The following is a 20352-nucleotide window of genomic DNA, read 5'->3' on the forward strand; positions in this document are numbered from 1 at the left end:
AGAGGTGGAAGTGGGGAGTGGGGTGGAGAATAATGAGGAAAGTGAGAAAGAGGAGGAAAAGGAAAAAAAAGACGAGGACAGGGGTGGCGAGAAGCCCATTGAGGGGGTAGGACAGGTGGGGGGAGGCGAAGAGGTGGAGGAGGACGGTGCAGGGGAGGAGGGGGCGGAGCAGGTGGAGATGGACGAGGAGGAAGCAGGGGGGCAGAAAGGAGCCTCAAAGAGAAAGAAGAGTGGCCAGGCGCTGGCAGCGAGGCCAAGGCCAGCAGGGTGGAAGTGAGGAGGAGGAGTCAGGGGGCGGGGCCGGTGGAGGACAGTAGTGACGAGGAGGGGTCAGAGGACAGCGACTCTCCTCTGTTTTTAACAAATAGTCAGACGCAAAAGCTGTACACAGATGATGAGATCAGGCTGTTTCTGCAAAAAACAAAGGGGAAAAGATAAGTAGAGGTCAGGGATCACTTCCCTGACCTCGTGGCCTTTGTACACTCGTGCCATTTCCACATGAGGGGAAAAAAATTAGACAAACAAGAGGTTTTTAGGATCAAAAAGTTTTTGCCCAAAGTAAAGGAGTGCATCCAGCAGGGGGAGGTGGAGAGCTCCAATGTGTGTTTTATTTGATTTGTTGGTTTTAAGTTTTATTTGTTTTTTAAACTCTTTTCTTTTAATGAACACATTCAGAGTCGGAGTTTTAAACGTAAATGGAGCGAGGACAGTAAGAAGAGAACATCAATTTATGAATTTAACAAGATGAAGGCCAACGATGTTCTCTTCTTACAAGAGACGCACAGCGACAGCACCAACGAGGCGGACTGGAGGAGGGAGTGGGGGGGGGAAGTCCTCCTGAGCCACAACACCAACCTCAGCGGAGGAGTGGGCTTCCTCTTCTCCAGGGCCTTCAGCCCTCGGTCACTGGAGGTCAAACACATCGTGGAGGGGAGGCTGTTCTTTGTGAAAGCACGGTTCGACCTTTTAACGTGGTTTTATAAATATCTATGCTCCAACAACTGAGACAGAGAGGCAGCTGTATGTATCCAAAGTTAATGATGTTTTAAATGACTGTGTCTCGGTGGATTTTTATTCTTGGGGGATTTTAACTGCACAGAGGATGATTTTAATGACAGAAACCACACAGAGCCACATCCAGCTTCACAGCAGGTGCTGAGGAGGCTGGTCCATTCTCATGGCCTGGTGGACGTGTGGAGAAGGATGCATCCGGACTGCCGACAGTACACATGGTCCCACGTTAGGGAGGGAAGGATCTCCTCAGCCAGGTTAGACCGTATTTATGTTTTTAAGCACCATTTTAATATTTTTAAAATGTGCAGCAGTACTGGTTTTACTGATCACTCTTTGGTTTTATGTCATGTTTTTATTAGGAATTTTTTACCTAGGAGCGCATATTGGCATTTTAATACAGTTTTAACTTTCGATAGGAATTTTAGAGAGGTGTTGTTTTATTTTGGGGCATTTTTAGGCTGAGGAAGAGTGATTTTAATAATCTTAGGCAGTGGTGGGACCGTGGTAAGGTAGAAATTAAGCTCCTTTGTCAGCAGCACACTTTCAACGTCACTAGAGACGTCACCAGATCTATGAAGGACCTGGAGACTGAGATAGTGGACCTAGAAAGTTTAAGCGAGTCCACAGGAGATCGAGGACATATTGAAGTCCTCAAAAGTAAAAAGGCGGCTCTCGCCGACCTGTTCGAAGTAAAAGTGCAAGGCGCACTGGTCAGGTCCCGATTCCAGACCATCGCGGAGATGGACACTCCCTCTAGCTTCTTCTTCGGCCTGGAGAAGAGGAGTGGGCAGGGGCGAGTGATCCACTCACTGCTGACGGACGCAGGGCAGTCGGTTGTGGAGCCAAGCCAGATCCGGAAGCGAGCGGTGGGGTTTTACTCCTCCCTTTATGCCACTGAGTATAGGGAGGAGGAAGAGTCGGCGGAGGGGCTCTGTGGGGAGCTGCCTCAGGTCTCCGAGGAGACTAATGAGGAGCTCGACAGACCCATAACCCCCCAAGAGCTGAAAGCTGCCCTGCAGGAATGCAGGAGGCGCGCCCGAATCGACGGCCTCCCGCTGAATTCTACAAGAAATACTGGGATGTCCTCGGAAGGGACATCCTAGACGTCTTCAACGAGAGTCTGGCCTCTGGTTCCATGCCGATGTCCTGCCGGAGGGCAGTGCTAACCCTGCTGCCAAAAAAAGGAAACCCGCAGGACATCGGTAACTGGCGCCCTGTGTCTCTGCTGTGTGTGGATTACAAGCTTCTGTCCAGGGTCCTCGCCTCCAGGCTGAGGGGAGCTATGGAGCAGGTCCTCCATCGGGACCAGACCTACTGTGTGCCCGGCAGGTCCATGGTGGACAACGTCCACCTCATTCGGGACGTTTTGGAGGTCTCCAGCTCGTTGGGTATGGATACTGGTCTGATTTCTCTAGATCAGGAAAAGGCTTTTGACCGCGTTGAACACGGCTTCCTCTGGAAAGTTCTGGGGAAGTTTGGGTTCAGCCCTGGCTTCATAGCTAAGATCAAGGTGTTGTACAGTGATGTTGAGAGTGTGCTGAAGATAAACGGCAGGCTGTGTGCTCCTTTTAGAGTGAGTAGAGGGGTCCGGCAGGGCTGTGCTCTGTCCGGGATGCTCTACGCACTCTCCCTCGAGCCCCTCCTCATTAAAATACGCTCTAGCCTACATGGTTTGGTTTTACCTGGTTTTAGTAAAGGAATGATTTTATCGGCATATGCCGACGACGTTGTTGTTTTTATCAAGAATCAAAATGATGTAAACCTTTTAAATCAAATAGTACATGATTTTAGCACGGCATCATCAGCGAGGGTGAACTGGAAGAAAAGCGAAGCCCTCGCTGTGGGGAGTGGCGTGGCCCTCGGTTCTTCCACAAAAGCTCATATGGAAAAGGACGGTTTTAAATATTTAGGAATATACCTGGGAAACCGAGCATGGTCCAGAAGAACTGGGAGGCGTCACAGAGAAGATAGAGGGAAACTTTCCAAATGGAAGTGGCTGCTCCCCAGATGTCTTTTAAGGGTAGAGTACTGGTTTTAAACAATCTTATTGCATCCCAACTGTGGCACAGGTTGACCGTGTTAGACCCTCCTCTGGCTTCTTAGCTAACATACAAAAGAAGATGGTGGATTTCTTTTGGGAGGGTCTACACTGGGTGCCACAGGGGTGCTGTTTTAGCCAGAGAGGAGGGGACAGGGCCTCGTCCACCTGGCCAGCCGGACGGCCACTTTTAGATTACAGTTTGTTCAGAAGTTTTAACGAGTCCGGGGTTTTAGTGTGGCGAGACGTGGCCAGCTGCATCCTCAGACGTGCTGACAACCTGGGGCTGGATACTGCTCTGTTTTAATAGACTCCAGCATTTTAAAACTAAGTGGGCTGCCTCCTTTTTATCAGGGTGTTTTTAAGTCGTGGGCCCTTTTAAGCACGAAAGGTGCCCACAGTCTGACTCTCTGTTCTGGTTGTTGAGAGAACCATTAATTCACGGGCAAAACTAGACATTAGCAGCAGCGTCACCCCTGGACTAACGGGGGCGCTGCTGCGAACAAAGACCCTTTCCCTGCAGCAGTTGGTGGATGCAGTGGGGCCGACGCTGAGCGACCCCCGGCCCTGGGCTCCTGCTGGGATGCATTCCGACCGGGTGGCGAGGAGGCTCCTGGAGCTGTGGAGGCAGAGGCTGACCGGGTTGGAGAGGAGCCTCCTCAACGACTACAGCCAGCGGAGAGCAGAGCCGGACCCTGCAGACCCCTTCCCAAACATCTCCCTCAGCCCGGGGCTAGGGGGACTCACCGGCCCCCTGCTAAGAACGAGCCACCCAGAAAACTGCACACTCAACAAAGCAGACAAGAAGACTTTGTATTTTAACCTCGTGAAGAGCATCAACAGGTCCAGACTGTGCAACAGACCGCCCACTGTGTGGTCAGAGAGACTTGGGCATGGAGGCCCTGGCCTGCAGTGGGGGGTCCTATACAAGCCTCCCCTAAAGAAAAGGACCGCTGACCTCCAGTGGCGGATTTTACACGGTGCTGTCGCGTCCAACGCTTTTATTTCGGTAATCAATCCCGCTGTCCTGAGCCAGTGCCCTTCTGTGACCTCCGGGAGACTATTTACCATGTTTTTAACGAGTGTAAGAGACTTTTGAGTTTCTTCGCTCTTTTAACAGTGGTTTTAGTCTTTTAATGTGGTTTTACAGAGAAGGTTTTATCATGGGAGCTGCCTACAAAAACAGAAAAGAAAAGTGGCAGCTCCTAAATTTTTATCCGTGAAGCAAAATGGCAATTTATTTAACTAGGAAGTCCCGGTGGAAAACAGAGAGGGGCAGGAGGCCAAGGCAGTGTGGCTCTGTAACATCAGAGCCAGACTCTGGCTGGAGTTCAGGTTTTACAAACACATTGGAGACCTGGATGCTTTTAAACAACGCTGGTGTTTTAAAGATATTGTTTGTTCTGTGGTAGAGGAGGAGCTGGAGTTTGCACCACTTTTTATTCGGTAAAACATGTTTTCTTTTTTAATGTTTTTAATGTTTTTGTTTGTTTGCTTTTATTTTAAATAACCTGATTTTTAAAACACTTTATTTGTAGAGAAACGTTGTGATGGAAAAAATGTAAATAAAGTGTTTTTCAAAAATCAAAAAAAAATCTCTCCCCACCCCTCCCCCTCTCTCCCTCCGTCTCTCTTGCCCAGTTTGAGGATGGGCTCTGGGTCCTGGACGAGCCCCAGTTCGTCCTGGCCGTCTTTCTGGATGTGACGGCTCTGGAGTGCCAGCTCCCCCTGGTGGACAGCCGTGGTCCTGCGGGCCCGGACCTGGAGACGGAGACTAACCGGCCACTGGCTCGCTGGCAGATCAAAGTTAGTCGCGTCTCCGACCGCTTTCGCTGTAAAAAGAAAAGATAGATTGTCATCATTAAGCCTTCTTAAAAAAAATCCGGTGAGTCACAGTAATCTTCTGCTGTCGGCAGGTTTCCAATGACGGCTACAGCTTCAGCAACGCCAAGATCCTGACTCTGTACGACGGAGCTTGTCAGGTCTGCATCCTCGGCGCCGAGGTCCTGTGCACCCTGAGGGTGAGACGGCTTTCACGTCACCGTGGTGTTCATGTCATCGAGGATCCAAGAGCTCCAGCTCTCCTCCGTCCTCTCGCCGTCACGTCTCCGTCCTCTCGGCCCCCAAATCTCTGCATCACGTGTTTAGTTTCAGTTTATTGACAATAAAAAATACAATAAATATGCACAATCAAAAGACAGAATGGAGATTAATATAAAAACATGGTTCAAAAAACACCTCAAACATGTTTAATATACAAGAATGAAAAACAAGATTTATTCTTTCTTTATTTTTGCTTCATCTGATTTTCTCTCAATCGATCATCAGACAGATGTGTTCAGCTCTGTGAGAAAGACCGTGTTTTATACAATAAACAACTCGTAACTGTAACTTATAACGGTACGCCCCCTGATGTTAGTCAGGGAACTGCGAGGTTTGTTTTCCTCAAACTTCCCTCAAGGAAGAGTTTTATGTTTCAAAGAGAAATAAACACCGAAACATAATTGTCGTTATTTGTTGTCCTTTCTGCTTCCCCAGGAGAAAACCTGCAGCATCGACGTCCGGTGCTACAGCGAGGGCGAGTCCCACCCCAGCAGCCCTTGCCTCGCATGCCGCCCGGACTCGTCCAAACACGCGTGGGCCGTCGCCGAGAGTACGTTAACGTAATTCAACGTGTCGCCGTTTAGATCAGAATCAGAATCGGAACCTTTTTATTGCCATGTATATTTTCACATACAAGGAATGTGTCATGGAGGGTGGTACAACAATAGACAATGACATCAACAACAGTCAACAACTAGAACGGGCACTCGGTAGAGCGCATACCTTCCATTATCACAAGATTGGGCATTGAATTATGAACATTTTGGCATTAGTTGCATGCCAATTGGATAAAAATTGACCGCGCTATGGTAAAAAGAAGATTTTGACCTCTTCATGACCTTGACCTTTGACCCGATCGATCCCTAAATCTAATCAAATGGTCCCCGGATAATAACCAATGATCCAACCAAATTTCATGCGATTCAAGAAGATTTTGACCTTTCCATGACCTTGACCTTTGACCCGATCGATCCCTAAATCTAATCAAATGGTTCCTGGATAATAACCAATCATCCCACCAAATTTCATGCGATTCGGTTTAATACTTTTTGAGTTATGCGAGTAACACGCATACAAATAAATACATAAATACACAGCGATCAAAACATAACCTTCTGCATTTTCAATGCAAAGGTAATACGATGCAGCTCTGACTGACGCATGCGCTCGAATGAATGATGCACTCATTTATTCAAATGTTGAGTCCGATCTATACTGGATTTTTTTTAAGGCCCCTGAAAGTTAAACATGAAGAAACGTTTTTCCTGCTTTCTTTAAATCAGTAAGTTTTCAACCAAGATGAACGAATGAAAGCATAACGCCCGAAAACGGCAAATAACGTAAATTATAAACACTCGACATCGCAGGAAATCCATAATCGGGTTGTTGTTGAGGACAATATGCAATGTGCTCGTCATATCCTCTCAGCCATGATGTCATCGCCAGTAAACTCTCGACTGATCCCTGTGAATTGAAGGATAAATGTCCCCTGGCCCCAATAGTAGAATCAATAAACATGATAAATAACAACAAATAATAGTTCTGTATGAAGCACCGTGTGGTGTAAGAAAGGCTGCGTTATGAACATTAAATTCCCTTTTTAAATATTTAAAACTAAGTTAAAAATATATGTATTTTGCTCTTTTTATTTGCATTTACTGTTCTGCATTTCCTTGTCAGTTATTGGCCAATAAGAGCCGATACAGAGACGTTATTGATCGGCTACACTCAGAAGATAACTGCCGAGCCCCGATAAAAGCAGAACCTCTCACACCGTCTGTCACTCACCTCTTCGTGACTCACTCGTTGGTTGTTGTTGTTGTTGTTGTCGTCTCTCACTGACTGCCCTCCTCCGCCGTGCCTCACACCAGAGAACGAGCCTCCGGAGCTCCAGCCGTTGCCGCTCGGCCTCCGGTCCTTCCGGGGAGAGAGTCTGGTCTACCAGCTCCAGGCCCGGGACCCCGAGGGCTCGGCGCTGCTCTTCACCCTGGTGTCGGGCCCCCGGGGTGCCGCTCTGTCTCCGGCCGGCCTGCTGACGTGGAAGGCCTCAGCCGAAACTACGGACACGCCCACTTTCAAGTTCACCGTGACGGACGACTGTCACGAGGAAACCGAAGCCTCCATACAGGTAGACGCTGCTTCTGAGTGTGTGTGTGTGAGGTCGGGTTAGTTCAAGGAGTCTAGAGCAGGGGTTCTCAACCTATTAGCAGTGATGTACCCCCTGTGAAATATTTCTTCAGTACCCCCCCAAATAGCCATTTTTGGTTAAATACACAGCGCTGTGCCATCAGGGTCTGATTTAAATATAGAATATATACAATTCTGTTTATTTACTTCAACTCATATTCTATTTTAAAAATATTTTTTTAATGGATGCTTATTTTAAATATATATTTTTTATTTCACGTACCCAAGAATCACCATCAAAATGAACAATAAACATAGACAGTCAATTATAAATACACCAAATAAATAAATATTGTATGTTTGCAAAGGAGTAGGCACATCAAAGGTCCTACCCCTCTTAATAACTGAGAAAATAAGGTTAGAATATTGATTATTCTCATCATATATGCACAGAATAACAAAATATATCTCTTTTTAAATATTTCTGTTGATATTTCACGGCATTCCAAATAAACATAAACGTGTTAGTGCGTATAGTGGGAGTCATTTCAGAGGGTGAGGGGCCGCCACAGCCTCTGGCTCTCAATACATGAGCCTTGGCTCCTTCCCCCCACTAGAGGGCGCTACTGCTGTGAGCTTCTCTGCTCACACTGATCCACTTTAACTAAACGAGTTGTGTAAAATGAAATGACCAATTAAATTCACTTGTCAATTCAATTTGATTTATGTTCATGTTTTGTCATGTTTTTTCTGTCACAATGCAATGCACACAGGAAGTAAAAGAGCTGCAAAACCGTTTCAGATTTGCAGACTTCTTAGAAAACAAAAACTCAAACTCAAAGAGTGTCTCTCTTTCTTTCTCTGTGTTTCTCTGCCAAATTACACTGACACTTCACAGTTGTTAGGATGAAGTGGTACAGATAACCAACCTGCTTCTACCCCCGTCTCCTGCAGGTGTCTGTGCTCTCCTGTGAGTGTCTGAATGGAGCGTCCTGCGTGTCCAACGCCGGCCTCCCCGCCGGCAGCGGAGAGTACCTGTGTGTGTGTCCTGAAGGATTTAAAGGGGAGCGGTGCCAGGTGGACGTTGACGACTGCAAGCCCAACCCCTGCAGGCTCGGCCGCTGCATCGACGGACCCGACTCCTTCTCTTGTGTCTGCCCGCCTGGAATGACCGGTAGGGCTCCACCTGCCGAGCGGCTCCCTTCACACCGCCCAAACTTTTATCCAAAGCAACTTATTTTATTTATTTTATTTATTTTATTTATTTTATTATTTTATTTATTTTATTTATTTTATTTTATTTATTTTATTTATATTCAAATAAAATTAAAAATTAAAAATTTGCATGTAAAAGGTCAAGTGAGCCTCTCGGCCCCTCTTACTCTCATGTCTCATGTCTTATGTTTCAAGTCTCATGTCTTTATGCTTCATGTCTCATGTTTCATGTCTTATGTTTCATGTCTCATGCTTCATGTTTCATGTCTCATGTCTTATGCTTCATGTTTCATGTCTTATGCTTCATGTCTCATGCTTCATGTTTCATGTCTTATGTTTCATGTCTCATGTCTCATGCTTCATGTCTCATGTTTCATGTCTCATGCTTCATGTTTCATGTCTCATGTCTTATGGTTCATGTCTCATGTTTCATGTCTCATGTCTCATGGTTCATGTCTCATGGTTCATGTCTCATGGTTCATGTCTCATGTCTCATGGTTCATGTCTCATGTTTCATGTCTCATGTCTCATGCTTCATGTTTCATGTCTCATGTCTTATGCTTCATGTCTCATGTCTCATGTCTTATATGTTTCATGTCTCATGTCTCATGTTTCATGTTTCAGGCCGTACTTGTCGAGAGGACATCGACGAGTGCGTCTCCCGGCCTTGTTCGCCCGGGCTCGGCTGTAGCAACACGCTCGGCTCCTTCGTCTGTGGACTCTGCCTCCGAGGATTCAGAGGGGACAGGAAAGTCTGCTCACGTGAGTCCTCATTACACGCATGTTTAAGACATTCTGTATTTGAGTGATTTCATTCAATTTTTTGGGTATTTGTTGTTAATAAGAATATATATGGAATGTCAACAATCTAATCCTCCAAAGGGTTTGAGTTCTTGACGTGGAGGGGTATTCTGTTCATCACGATGCCACAAAATCATGAACACTGTCTCTTTAAATATTGCTTATCGAACGCTAATTCACCTTCAGAGGCAGCGAGAGCATTTTAGAGTTATTATTATATTATTCTCTCTTTATATGTCATATCTTAAGGAGTAAATCTGTCTCTTGGTTTCGTAAATTCTTACATACTGTTAAAGAAAACTGCTTGTTGTTTGTGTTTCGTCCGGTCAAAGCGATGACCGCACCGGCTCGAGCGCCGCCGGTTTCCCCGAGGCTCAAACCCTCGGGCTCGTCGGCGTGCTCCAGGCGACCGTGCCACGCCGGGGTCCATTGTTTCGAGAGCGCCCACGTCTCCGCGGGCTTCATCTGTGGCCCCTGTCCCGCCGGTCTCCGTGGAAACGGACGGACGTGCACCGCGACAGGTGAGAGGGAGGGCGGAGCAATAACGGAGGCGGAGCTAAACGCTCAATTCAGACCTGATGCGGATGGACGGACGGCGGCGGCCATGTCGTAGGATTCAAATCCCTCTTTGTTTACATATCGAGCTGCGGTGCTCATGTGGTCTCGTACCCTGAACTAGTTTTCGAGGGTTCGTACGCTCATGGAAAACCTGGAAAAGTCTTGGAATTTTAAAATGTTTTTTTCCAGGCCTGAAAAGGTCCTGGAGAAAAAAAAATCTCCAAAGTTTTGGAAAAGTCCTGGAAATGTTGTTATATTCATATTGTGCATTCATGCTGAGTTTTAAATAAAGAATATACTTTTAAAAGAAAGACACTCAGAATATAAACCGGCATACGCTCTTTAATTTTCCGCGCTGCAAGTGAACGCACCTTAACTGAAAAGACATAAATGTTTATTCTTTTAATCTAAACTATTTTCTCTCATTAATTTGTGTCATTTAAGGTTATTTACTGTATGCTTTGGAATCCTCAATGTTAGTTTCAACACGACATTTTCTCACTTTTTCATCTATACATCGAGATTTAATTTTTGGGGGGGTTTTGTTACTTTTATGTGAAAGTAAAACAAATCTAAACTAATTTATGAATTCATTCTTTAATTACTGTTGTTTACTAATATCGTGTGACTCAGCATCCTCTAAGATGTTTTAATGTTCATATGTTTGTGTTTTTTTAAGTCATGTCCTCTAACTTCCAGTGTTTTACAGGTCAGGGTGACGTCGCCAGTGGAGCCGAGGGTCATCTTCACGTCAGCCAATCAAACGCCAGTAAGGAAATGACTCCCACCTCCTCTTCCTCGTCTTCATCGACTCCCATACGACCCGCCGACAGGCGGACGAGACCAGAAGCCACCATCCCCAGCGTGAGGAGAGCTTTGTCCACAGACGTCCCGGCGGGGGCGGAGCTGCACCCCGACCTCGCCGCCGGGGTCAGGCTGGGGTCGCCACCCCTCCACCTGACCTGCGCCGACTCCCCTTGCTTTCCCGGTGTTCCCTGTGAGCTCGCCGCCACCGGGTCCTTCAGGTGTGGACGCTGCCCGTACGGGTACACCGGAGACGGAGTCGCATGTAAAGGTACCGACAAACCACTTCCTGTTTAGGTTTGATTATATCAATAAAAAAAGAGTTGGAAAGAAAAACCTTTGTTCCGTCACCAACTCTTGGTATTTAGGAAAAGAAATATATCAGACATTAACGCCACGATGTCACTGAGGGGAAATGTGATTTATATATATATTAATATATATATTTATTAATATATATTAATATATTTATATATATGTATGTATATATATATATATAAATAAATCCAGAAATATATATATACTCTATAACATGTTTTGAAAATGTTCCAAGAAATGAAAAGAGAACATAACTTGCACATTTAAAAATAAGTAGAAGGGGATCTTGTGTCTTTTGTGCTCTCTACATTTTAGACACCTAAAATATCAGTTATAGAATGTTTAGAATATTTTCACCGTGTTAGCTTTAAGCTCAGAGCCGATCCATCGACGCTCTCTTCAAAGCTGTTTTTATTGCGGGACACGTGACATGATGCGTTTCATGAGAGGATGTTCTTCAAGTCAACTGATGACGTGACGTTCCAGCTGTGTGCCGGTACCGCTGTGGCGGGAACATGGAGTGCACGTCGCCCAACGCCTGCACCTGCAAGGCGGGCTACACCGGGTACAGCTGCCACATCGGTGAGAGGGGCAACGCGCCTTCACTTTTGTGTTTGTTACATTGAGTCATGCCACTTCACCCCTCCCCCCCTCAGCCGTGTGTCGACCCGACTGCAGGAACCAGGGCAAGTGTGTGAGGCCGGATGTGTGTGAGTGTGCGGCGGGCTACAGCGGGCCCACCTGTGAGGAAGGTAACCTGAGCTCATGTTCACATCTGTCTAACACACACACACACACACAGAATACTGAGGAGGACCCCTGTGTGTGTGTAGCGAGCTGCGAGCCGCCCTGTGGACACGGAGGCACCTGCCTGGCCAGGAACCTGTGCACCTGCCCGTACGGCTACGTGGGACCCCGATGTGAAATCAGTGAGATGTCGCCGAAGTACTTTGAAACCGGGTGAAACCGTTTCTGATGTGTGTGTGTGTGTGTGTGTGTTTAACGACTCTGAGGGGGAAGTGATGACTTTGAAGGAATCGTTGGACTTAACGGTGAATCAGTTTCTCACATAGTTCGACGAGAAGCTCGATTAGCTGAGACAAAGACCTCTGAGACTCAGCAATCATCACGTTAAATCGTGTGTGTTTGATTTCATCGTACTCGTGTCTGTCCCGGTCCCGTCTGCAAATCATCTCCGATTGTCTTTCCTCACCTGTGGAAGTGTGCGTGGTGTGCTTGTCCCGTTTCAGTGGTGTGTAACCGGCACTGTGAGAACGGAGGCGGCTGCCTTTCTCCCGACGTCTGCCAATGCAAAGCCGGATGGTACGGACCGACGTGCAACTCGGGTACGTCACGACACCGGAAACACAAAGAGCGTGAACTCACACCGAAACGCTCTCCTCACGTCTAATGTGTCATGCTAGGTGGCACTCAATCACAAAAATATATACATTTTAATATAAAATATATATTTATTTGATATATAAATATATATATTTGATATATATATATAATATATATATTTGATATATATTTATATATATAATATATCAAATATATATTTTTATATATATATTATATATTTATATATCAAAGATATATTTATATAATATATATTTTATATATATATATTTATATATCAAATATATATCAAATATATATATAAATATATTTATTTATATATATATGTATATAAACGTGACTCCTCTGGTGTTCCGCAGCTCTCTGCAGCCCCGTGTGTCTGAATGGAGGAACGTGCACGAAACCCGACATCTGCGTCTGCCCCGGAGGCTTCTACGGCTCTCAGTGTCACATCGGTAAAAGAAAACGGGATGAAGGGGGGGGGGGCAAACTTCCTCTGGTGAATTACTTAACCATTGAAAAGCATCATGTTCCCTTTTAACATGTATTCAATGGCGGGGGGGTCACAAAACTGCAAATCCTAAAATAATTTCTTTAGTTTTGGTTTTTACGATGAATAATTTTAAGATAAGATTTTCCTTTATTTGTCCCTCAGTGGGGAAATTGCAGGATCACAGCAGTGGGTGCACAGAGCAGTAATAAAACTAAAATTAAATACAAAAAAATACAGTAACAATATTCAATATATATATATATATAAAAGTGTATTTAAGAGTCAACAGATTGGAGAGCGCAAGAGGCAAGAATGACATTCCTTGGCCTAGAAACACCAGATTTAAAGAATGATAATAGAAATGTCGTCACTTTTTGATACAAGCGTGCCAACACACTCGGCTCTTTAAAAAGATGCGGTGCACAGGGTTGATTAATTCCTCGCCGAGGGTTTTCCCGTCTCATCCAATCAGATTGAAAGATTGGAGATGCTTTTTCTCGACTTCCAGATGTGTGACATACGGCACAGAGGTGGGAGGTCCTGTGGGCGGTCACACGTCTGATGTACGTTGCTCCTGATGTCCGGTCACCGTGTTCCACCGTTGTGTTCCCAGCCGTGTGCAGCCCTCCCTGTAAGAACGGAGGTCGGTGCAGGAGGAACGGCGTGTGCTCGTGTCCCGAGGGCTACACGGGCAGGAGGTGTCAGAAGAGTGAGTCCGCACGCTGACTTGCGTCCAGGGGCAGCTTCCTCCCTTTAACCCGCTGCGTTCTCCTCGCGCTGCAGGTGTGTGTGAGCCGATGTGCATGAACAGAGGCAAGTGTGTGGGGCCCAACGCCTGCTCCTGTGTGTCGGGGTGGAGAGGGAGGAGGTGCAGCATACGTGAGTTTAATGCACGGATACATCTCATGTGGAGGTATTCTAGAGTCACAGCTGGTGAACACGAGGCTCGCGGGCCCGAATGCGGCCCGTCACGTCACTTTAGGTGGCCCCTGACGGCTTAAAAGACATAATCACCTTTTCTGAAAGACTTTTTTATTTTTATAATGGATTTATGTTGTAATATTAGATTTGTGTTATAATATTAGAGACTTTTTCTTATGTACAATATTTCTACACTCAAATAAACGATAATTAAATGCAAAGACAGTTATTTAACACTGTGTTCAGGGGTAGTTTATTGAGTGTTTTAGGTACACTGGCCCTTTAAGAGGGCAGCCATGATGCTGTGTGGCCCACGGGGGAAATGAGTTTGTTTATGGGTTCCTAAAAAGGAAGTAGTTACTCAAAACCAACAAGAAGTAGTTACTCAAAACCAACAGGAAGTAGTTACTCAACACCAACAGGAAGTAGTTACTCAACACCAACAGGAAGTAGTTACTCAAAACCAACAGGAAGTAGTTACTCAAAACCAACAGGAAATACTTACTTAAAACCAACAGGAAGTAGTTACTCAACACCAACAGGAAGTAGTTACTCAACACGAACATGAAGTAGTTACTCAAAACCAACAGGAAGTAGTTACTCAACACCAACAGGAAGTAGTTACTCAAAACCAACAGGAAGTAATTACTCAAAACCAACAGGAAGTAGTTACTCAAAACCAACAGGAAGTAGTTACTCAACACCAACAGGAAGTAGTTACTCAACACCAACAGGAAGTAGTTACTCAAAACAAACAGGAAGTAGTTACTCAAAACCAACAGGAAGTAGTTACTCAAAACCAACAGGAAATACTTACTTAAAACCAACAGGAAGTAGTTACTCAAAACCAACATGAAGTAGTTACTCAAAACCAACAGGAAGTAGTTTCTCAAAACCAACAGGAAGTAGGTACTCAAAACAAACAGGAAGTAGTTACTCAAAACCAACAGGAAGTAGTTACTCAAAACCAACAGGAAATACTTACTTAAAACCAACAGGAAGTAGTTACTCAAAACCAACAGGAAGTAGTTACTCAAAACCAACAGGAAGTAGGTACTCAAAACCAACAGGAAGTAGTTACTCAAAGCCAACAGGAAGTAGTTACTCAAAGCCAACAGGAAGTAGTTACTCAAAGCAGTCCCCCCCCTCTGTTTTCTCCCGGCAGCCGTCTGTCTGCAGAAGTGTAAACATGGCGGCGAGTGTTTGGGACCAAACACCTGCCACTGCCCCGCCGGCTGGGAGGGCCTCCAGTGTCAAACACGTGAGTCCATCCGGGACGTAAACAGTAGAGACTCACACACACACACACACACACACACACACACAGCGGTTAACCTGTTGTCATCACGGTGAATGCAGTGTGTGTCACTCGGTATTGTTGTGATGTGTGTCTGTCATCAGCCGTCTGTAGGGGGCGGTGCCTGAACGGGGGGAGGTGTGTCCTCCCCGACTACTGCCACTGTCGGAGAGGCTACAGCGGCCCCACCTGCAGCGCCAAGGTCAGCACCAACACCTCCACTCCCACAAGACCCTCTAGGGGCAGGGTTGAGTCTTCAGGGTTGAGTCTTCAGGGTTAAGTCTTCAGGGTTAAGTGTTCAGGGTTGAGTCTTCAGGGTTAAGTAATCAGGGTTGAGTCTTCAGGGTTGAGTCTTCAGGGTTAAGTATTCAGGGTTAAGTGTTCAGGGTTGAGTCTTCAGGGTTAAGTAATCAGGGTTGAGTCTTCAGGGTTAAGTCTTCAGGGTTGAGTCTTCAGGGTTAAGTCTTCAGGGTTGAGTCTTCAGGCTTGAGTCTTCAGGGTTAAGTCTTCAGGGTTGAGTCTTCAGGGTTAAGTCTTCAGGGTTAAGTCTTCAGGGTTGAGTCTTCAGGGTTAAGTCTTCAGGGTTGAGTCTTCAGGGTTGAGTCTTCAGGGTTGAGTCTTCAGGGTTAAGTCTTCAGGGTTAAGTAATCAGGGTTAAGTCTTCAGGGTTAAGTCTTCAGGGTTATGTCTTCAGGGTTAAGTAATCAGGGTTGAGTCTTCAGGGTTAAGTATTCAGGGTTAAGTAATCAGGGTTGAGTCTTCAGGGTTGAGTCTTCAGGGTTAAGTATTCAGGGTTACGTCTTCAGGGTTGAGTCTTCAGGATTGAGTTTTCCCTTCAGGGTTTCCCAGTCCGCGTCAGTCGGGCGTCGTCTGCACGATTTGAGATTTGGACCATTTCCTCTCTCAACATGTCAACGAATGTGTTTACCTGAGCTCGACGTTATCACATGCACGCTCACATGCACGCTCACGTGCACTAAAGCTGTGCACGTCCGGCCCGGAGAAGCTCAGAGAGCAACACACACAAATGGAGAGCAACTTCCTCCTCTGCTCATTACCTCACTATATCTTTAAGTTATTTGCTGCTATATTTTTATTATAATTATTAATGAAAAATACAGAATCATAGCATTAAAAGTATGTGAAGTTTTATTTTTGAATTAATTAATGTTTATGTTTGTCCTTCCACAGGCGTCGCAAGCATGAAGAAAATGAGAACTGGGATGAAAGAAGCTCCGACATGCAAGAAGAGAGGTGTGTGTGTGTGTGTGTGTGTGTGTGTGTGTGTGTGTGTGTGTGTGTGTGTGTGTGTGTGTGTGTGTGTGTGTGTGTGTGTGTGTGTGTGTGTGTGTGTGTGTGTGTGTGTGTGTGTGTGTGTGTGTGTGTGTGTGTGTGGCTCTGGTCTGCTGTCCTGTGTTTCACGACCTCGAGGCTCACAGGAACACATCTGGTAGACGGATCAGCAGAGATGTTCCACTGATGTGTTACTACTCAGTTTTATGTCAAATAAGTTAAATCACAAATAAATCTGTTTCCGTTATGATTTATTCGTGCGCTGCAGGTTATGTTATGTATTACCAGCCAGCTTTTAGTTTGACTTTTTTCCACAATTAATCCAAATTAAAGCCTTTTTACCAAGCTGGTGTTTGAGGATTTATGGGAATAAAATAATGCAAAGATGCTCTATTAGTTATGCCTGATGTAGATGTTACACGTGTGTTAGATTAAATACATTGACAAATGTTGCTATTCAACTAAATGGTAATTTATTTTCTTTCATTAATATATTTTTTGATCGTGTAAAGTAACGACCGGTCTGTTAGATGTCGGGTTTTACTGTGGTACAAGTTACATTGAACAAAATAAAGAATAATTTACTATTTTCTATGCGTATTCTTTGTTGAATGAGCTTTGATGAGAAATGCAATTCACTCTTTTTAATCATTTAATGACATTATAAAACAGTCAAGTGGAAACCACACACTGGTTCAAGGTTTTAAAAAAAAAAGAGGAAAAAAATACATAGAAGCTACAAATGTTTCAGCTTTAAAGGAGAAGAAGAAATGTCCTCGTCCGCACGACGACGTTGCCCTCGTTGGTCCTCGTTGACCTTTGACCCCGGCAGAGGTCACATTAGTCATACCTCATTACCCGCTCGCAGAGAGGGCCGGTGAACCGGGGCCGGCAGCGGCATTTATCTGGAGAGATGCACTTCCCTCCGTTCCAGCAGGACTTGGTGCACACGGCTGCAGACGGAGAAACACACGGCGACCAATGGGTGTCCAGGACTTTGAACATGAACACGTGAGAACAGGTCGTGTTTAAACTAACAATGAGGACTCCAAAGCATACAGGACATAACCTTAATGACACAAATGAATGAGAGACAATAGTTTAGATTAAAAGAATGAACATGTCTTTTCAGTCGCGGTGCGTTCACTTGCAGCGCGGAAGATTTGCGAGTATGAGAGCGTATGTATGCCGGCTTATATTTTGAGCGTCATTCTTTTAAAAGCATATTCTATATTTAAAACTCAGCATAAACATGAATAAAACACATTTACATGACTTTTCCAAAACTTTGTTTTAAAAAAACTTTTTCAGGGCTTTTTCAGGCCTGGAAAAAAACATTTAAAAATTCCAGAGCACTTTTCCAGGTTTTCCATGACCGTAATAAACGTGACACATTTAATCTCATCGTTGAACCTGAGAAACGAGTGAATGACTGAAGAGAATCACCACAAGAGGTGAAAAGTGTTTCCACGTGTGTCACATCTGGAAAAAACAACCACCCTGAGCTGAAAGCGTTCCCCCTCAGACATCTGCACCGCGGGGCCTTTGTGGCGTGACCGCGTGGCGGCGCTCGGGCCTCGGGGCCTCGCTCTGAAACTCACCGACGTGGCAGGCTCCGCCCAGCCACCCCTCTGGACAGCTGCAGACCCCGGGGGCCACGCAGCTCCCCCCGTTGGTGCAGCCCTGGGGACAGATCGCTGCGGGAGAGAAGACGTTCGTTAGTAGGGAGACTGAAGGCCCCATCCGACAGCAACTTGGCACCGAAGAAGAAAGCCTCTCAGATGTCTCAGACCGGCGATAGCCCAGAACCCAGAACCCAGAACCCTCACCCTCCTGGCACTTGGACCCGGTCCAGCTGGAGGAGCAGATGCACTTGGCCGCTCCGTTGACGGCGATGCATTCTCCGTTCCAGCATCCCCCGTCACACGTCACTGCGGAGAGGACGAGACACGCCCATCATCAGGAGAGGACGAGACACGCCCATCATCAGGGGAGGACGAGACACGCCCATCATCATCATCAGAGACGCTCTGACCCGACACTGTTAATTAATTCAACGTTTTCGTCATATTCTGTATTTCGTATCACTGAGTTTCCCAACCTTTTGTTAAATAGCTGCTCTAGTTTTCAAATGGAGGTTGGAAGGAATCTGGAGTGTGTGTGTTAAGAGACGACAGCTGTGTGTCAAAATATGCGGACATATATATATCTAAAGTCTACATATATATATAAATATATATATATCTAAAGTCTACATATATATATATATATATATATCTAAAGTCTATATATATATATAGACTTTAGAAACGAGCTACCGGGATAAGGCCCGCAGTGACTTCTTTTAAATCACTTCTTAAAACTCATTTTTCTCGAGCAGCTTTAAGTGACGTTGTCCTTCTTTGGTTCCCCTCATGTAGTTTGTCTGTTGTTCTTTATTTGGTAATTCACAATTCTATTTGTTTTGCCTTGATTCTCTGTGGAAAACTTCTTAAAACTCATTCTTTGAAATTTCTTTCTTCTATTTTTTGGGAGTTTTTCCTGATCCGATGTGAGGTCAAAGGTCAGGGATGTCGTAGTGTACAGATTGTAAAGCCCTCTGAGGCACATTTGTAATTTGTGATATTGGGCTATACAAAATAAACTGAATTGAATTGCTGTTTGAATAAAGTTATTATTATGATATTAAAACGCATTAAGACAGATCTCTCGTCGCTCACCTTTCTGACAAAATCTTCCTCCAAACCCAGGAGGACATCTGCACTTCCCCGGGCGAAGACACGTCCCTCCATTCTTACACCTGGGCTGACAGTGGGCTGCAGTGTGGACACGAGAACACACACACACACATGTTGACACAACACACACACACACACACACACACACAAAAAGTACACTTAAGAAGGGGAATAATTAAACAGATGCAAACGTTATTCCTTGTATTATCCAGAAATGAGTAAAGGACACGTGCTATACATACATATATAATATAAATACATCTTTAACACTTTAAATGCATGAACCACAAAGGGGGTTAAAAGGTGTGTGACGTCACCAAACTGGCAGCTCTCGCCCTCGTAGCCCTTGGAGCAGAAGCACGTGTCGTTGCGGATGCAGATCCCTCCGTGGCGGCACTGCGGCTCGCATCTCGCCTTCAGGTCGAAGACGAATCCCACCGCGACCCCCCGGGGCGCGTCCGAGCGCGCGGCCGAGCACAGGGCGACCAGGGCGGCCGCGAGCAGCGCGCGCGAAGCGAGACCCACGACGCCCATTGTGGTGGTGTTGTTGTTGTTGTTGTTGTTAGTGTTTGTGTCTCTAACTGGGAAGAGTTGGGACGCAGCAGACGGGACGGTGCGGGTCGACGGAGCTGGAGGAGAAAGTACCGGGACCTCCCCCTGCACGCGCAGCGGGGACCCGGTGAGCGCCGGGAGGGGGCGGGGCCACGCGGAGGAAGAACGTTTAGCATTTTACCTCAAGCAGTGCAGATAAATATAAATATATATGTATGTATGTATATATATATATATATATGTTTTTTTTGTTCAATCAAAGCTTCAATGGTTGGACCTGTGTCTTAATGTATTATTTATATATTGTTGTATTTGTATTTGTTGTTTTATGGACCCATGAGTCTGGAATAAAGATATATATATAGATATAAATAAAGTTATCTTTATTGTCTCTTCTTACATTTGGTTAAACATACAGGAGATCTGGAGAGTACGTTTCTCTCTTGTCCAACATAAAGTGATTGTAGGAAATAATTAAAATAATAGGAATAAAGTGCATCACAGCTAACAACAAAAACAACAAATAACATGAAGACAACATATACATGATAAATTACGAACTATAAGAAAAATGTAACGTCTGTATTATAGTAGCAGTCAGACGAGTCGAAAAGAGGAAGAGTCGGAGAGCACTCAACTAAATATAATTCACTTATTGGAGGGGGGGGGGGGGGGGGGCAAATAACACTAATAAAAAGTGAGAACGTATTCAGATGCG

At 45.3% G+C, this 20352-nt stretch overlaps 2 protein-coding genes across 5 annotated transcripts in view; one reads left to right on the top strand and one right to left on the bottom strand.

Moving 5' to 3' along the window:
• Positions 1–16376, top strand: part of vwde (von Willebrand factor D and EGF domains) — a 31369-nt gene extending 14993 nt beyond the window's left edge. The window contains exons 14-31 of one of the 4 annotated variants that reach the window (XM_056443829.1): positions 4694–4858; positions 4969–5073; positions 5591–5705; positions 7027–7283; positions 8237–8456; positions 9122–9259; positions 9631–9819; positions 10566–10931; positions 11465–11560; positions 11635–11730; positions 11812–11907; positions 12229–12324; positions 12700–12795; positions 13447–13542; positions 13617–13712; positions 14920–15015; positions 15156–15253; positions 16243–16376. In XM_056443829.1, coding sequence (XP_056299804.1) covers positions 4694–4858; positions 4969–5073; positions 5591–5705; positions 7027–7283; positions 8237–8456; positions 9122–9259; positions 9631–9819; positions 10566–10931; positions 11465–11560; positions 11635–11730; positions 11812–11907; positions 12229–12324; positions 12700–12795; positions 13447–13542; positions 13617–13712; positions 14920–15015; positions 15156–15253; positions 16243–16257 — 2436 coding nt within the window. In that variant the 3' untranslated portion in view covers positions 16258–16376. The other 3 variants (XM_056443830.1, XM_056443831.1, XR_008835399.1) reach the window with 3 other exon arrangements.
• Positions 16377–16983: 607 nt separating this feature from the next.
• Positions 16984–19702, bottom strand: seraf (Schwann cell-specific EGF-like repeat autocrine factor). Its single transcript, XM_056443848.1, has 5 exons — positions 19400–19702; positions 19065–19160; positions 18174–18275; positions 17946–18041; positions 16984–17297 (listed from the first exon to the last, which is right to left on the bottom strand). Exons 1-5 carry the CDS (start codon positions 19614–19616, stop codon positions 17185–17187), a joined length of 624 nt encoding a protein of 207 aa, XP_056299823.1. The 5' UTR covers positions 19617–19702; the 3' UTR covers positions 16984–17184.
• Positions 19703–20352: the final 650 nt, after the last annotated feature.

Source organism: Pseudoliparis swirei, chromosome 22, assembly GCF_029220125.1.
Source record: "Pseudoliparis swirei isolate HS2019 ecotype Mariana Trench chromosome 22, NWPU_hadal_v1, whole genome shotgun sequence".
Taxonomy (NCBI): domain Eukaryota; kingdom Metazoa; phylum Chordata; class Actinopteri; order Perciformes; family Liparidae; genus Pseudoliparis; species Pseudoliparis swirei.

Bases quoted from the DNA above. Each gene is read 5' to 3' on its own strand.
- seraf (XM_056443848.1), bottom strand. From the start codon at position 19,616: ATGGGCGTCGTGGGTCTCGCTTCGCGCGCGCTGCTCGCGGCCGCCCTG. The intron at 18,276-19,064 runs GTGAGCGACGAG...TCCTCTCCGCAG, and splicing joins AGGAAGATTTTGTCAGAAAG to TGACGTGTGACGGGGGATGC. The intron at 17,298-17,945 runs GTGAGTTTCAGA...CTCCGTCTGCAG, and splicing joins GGGCGGAGCCTGCCACGTCG to CCGTGTGCACCAAGTCCTGC.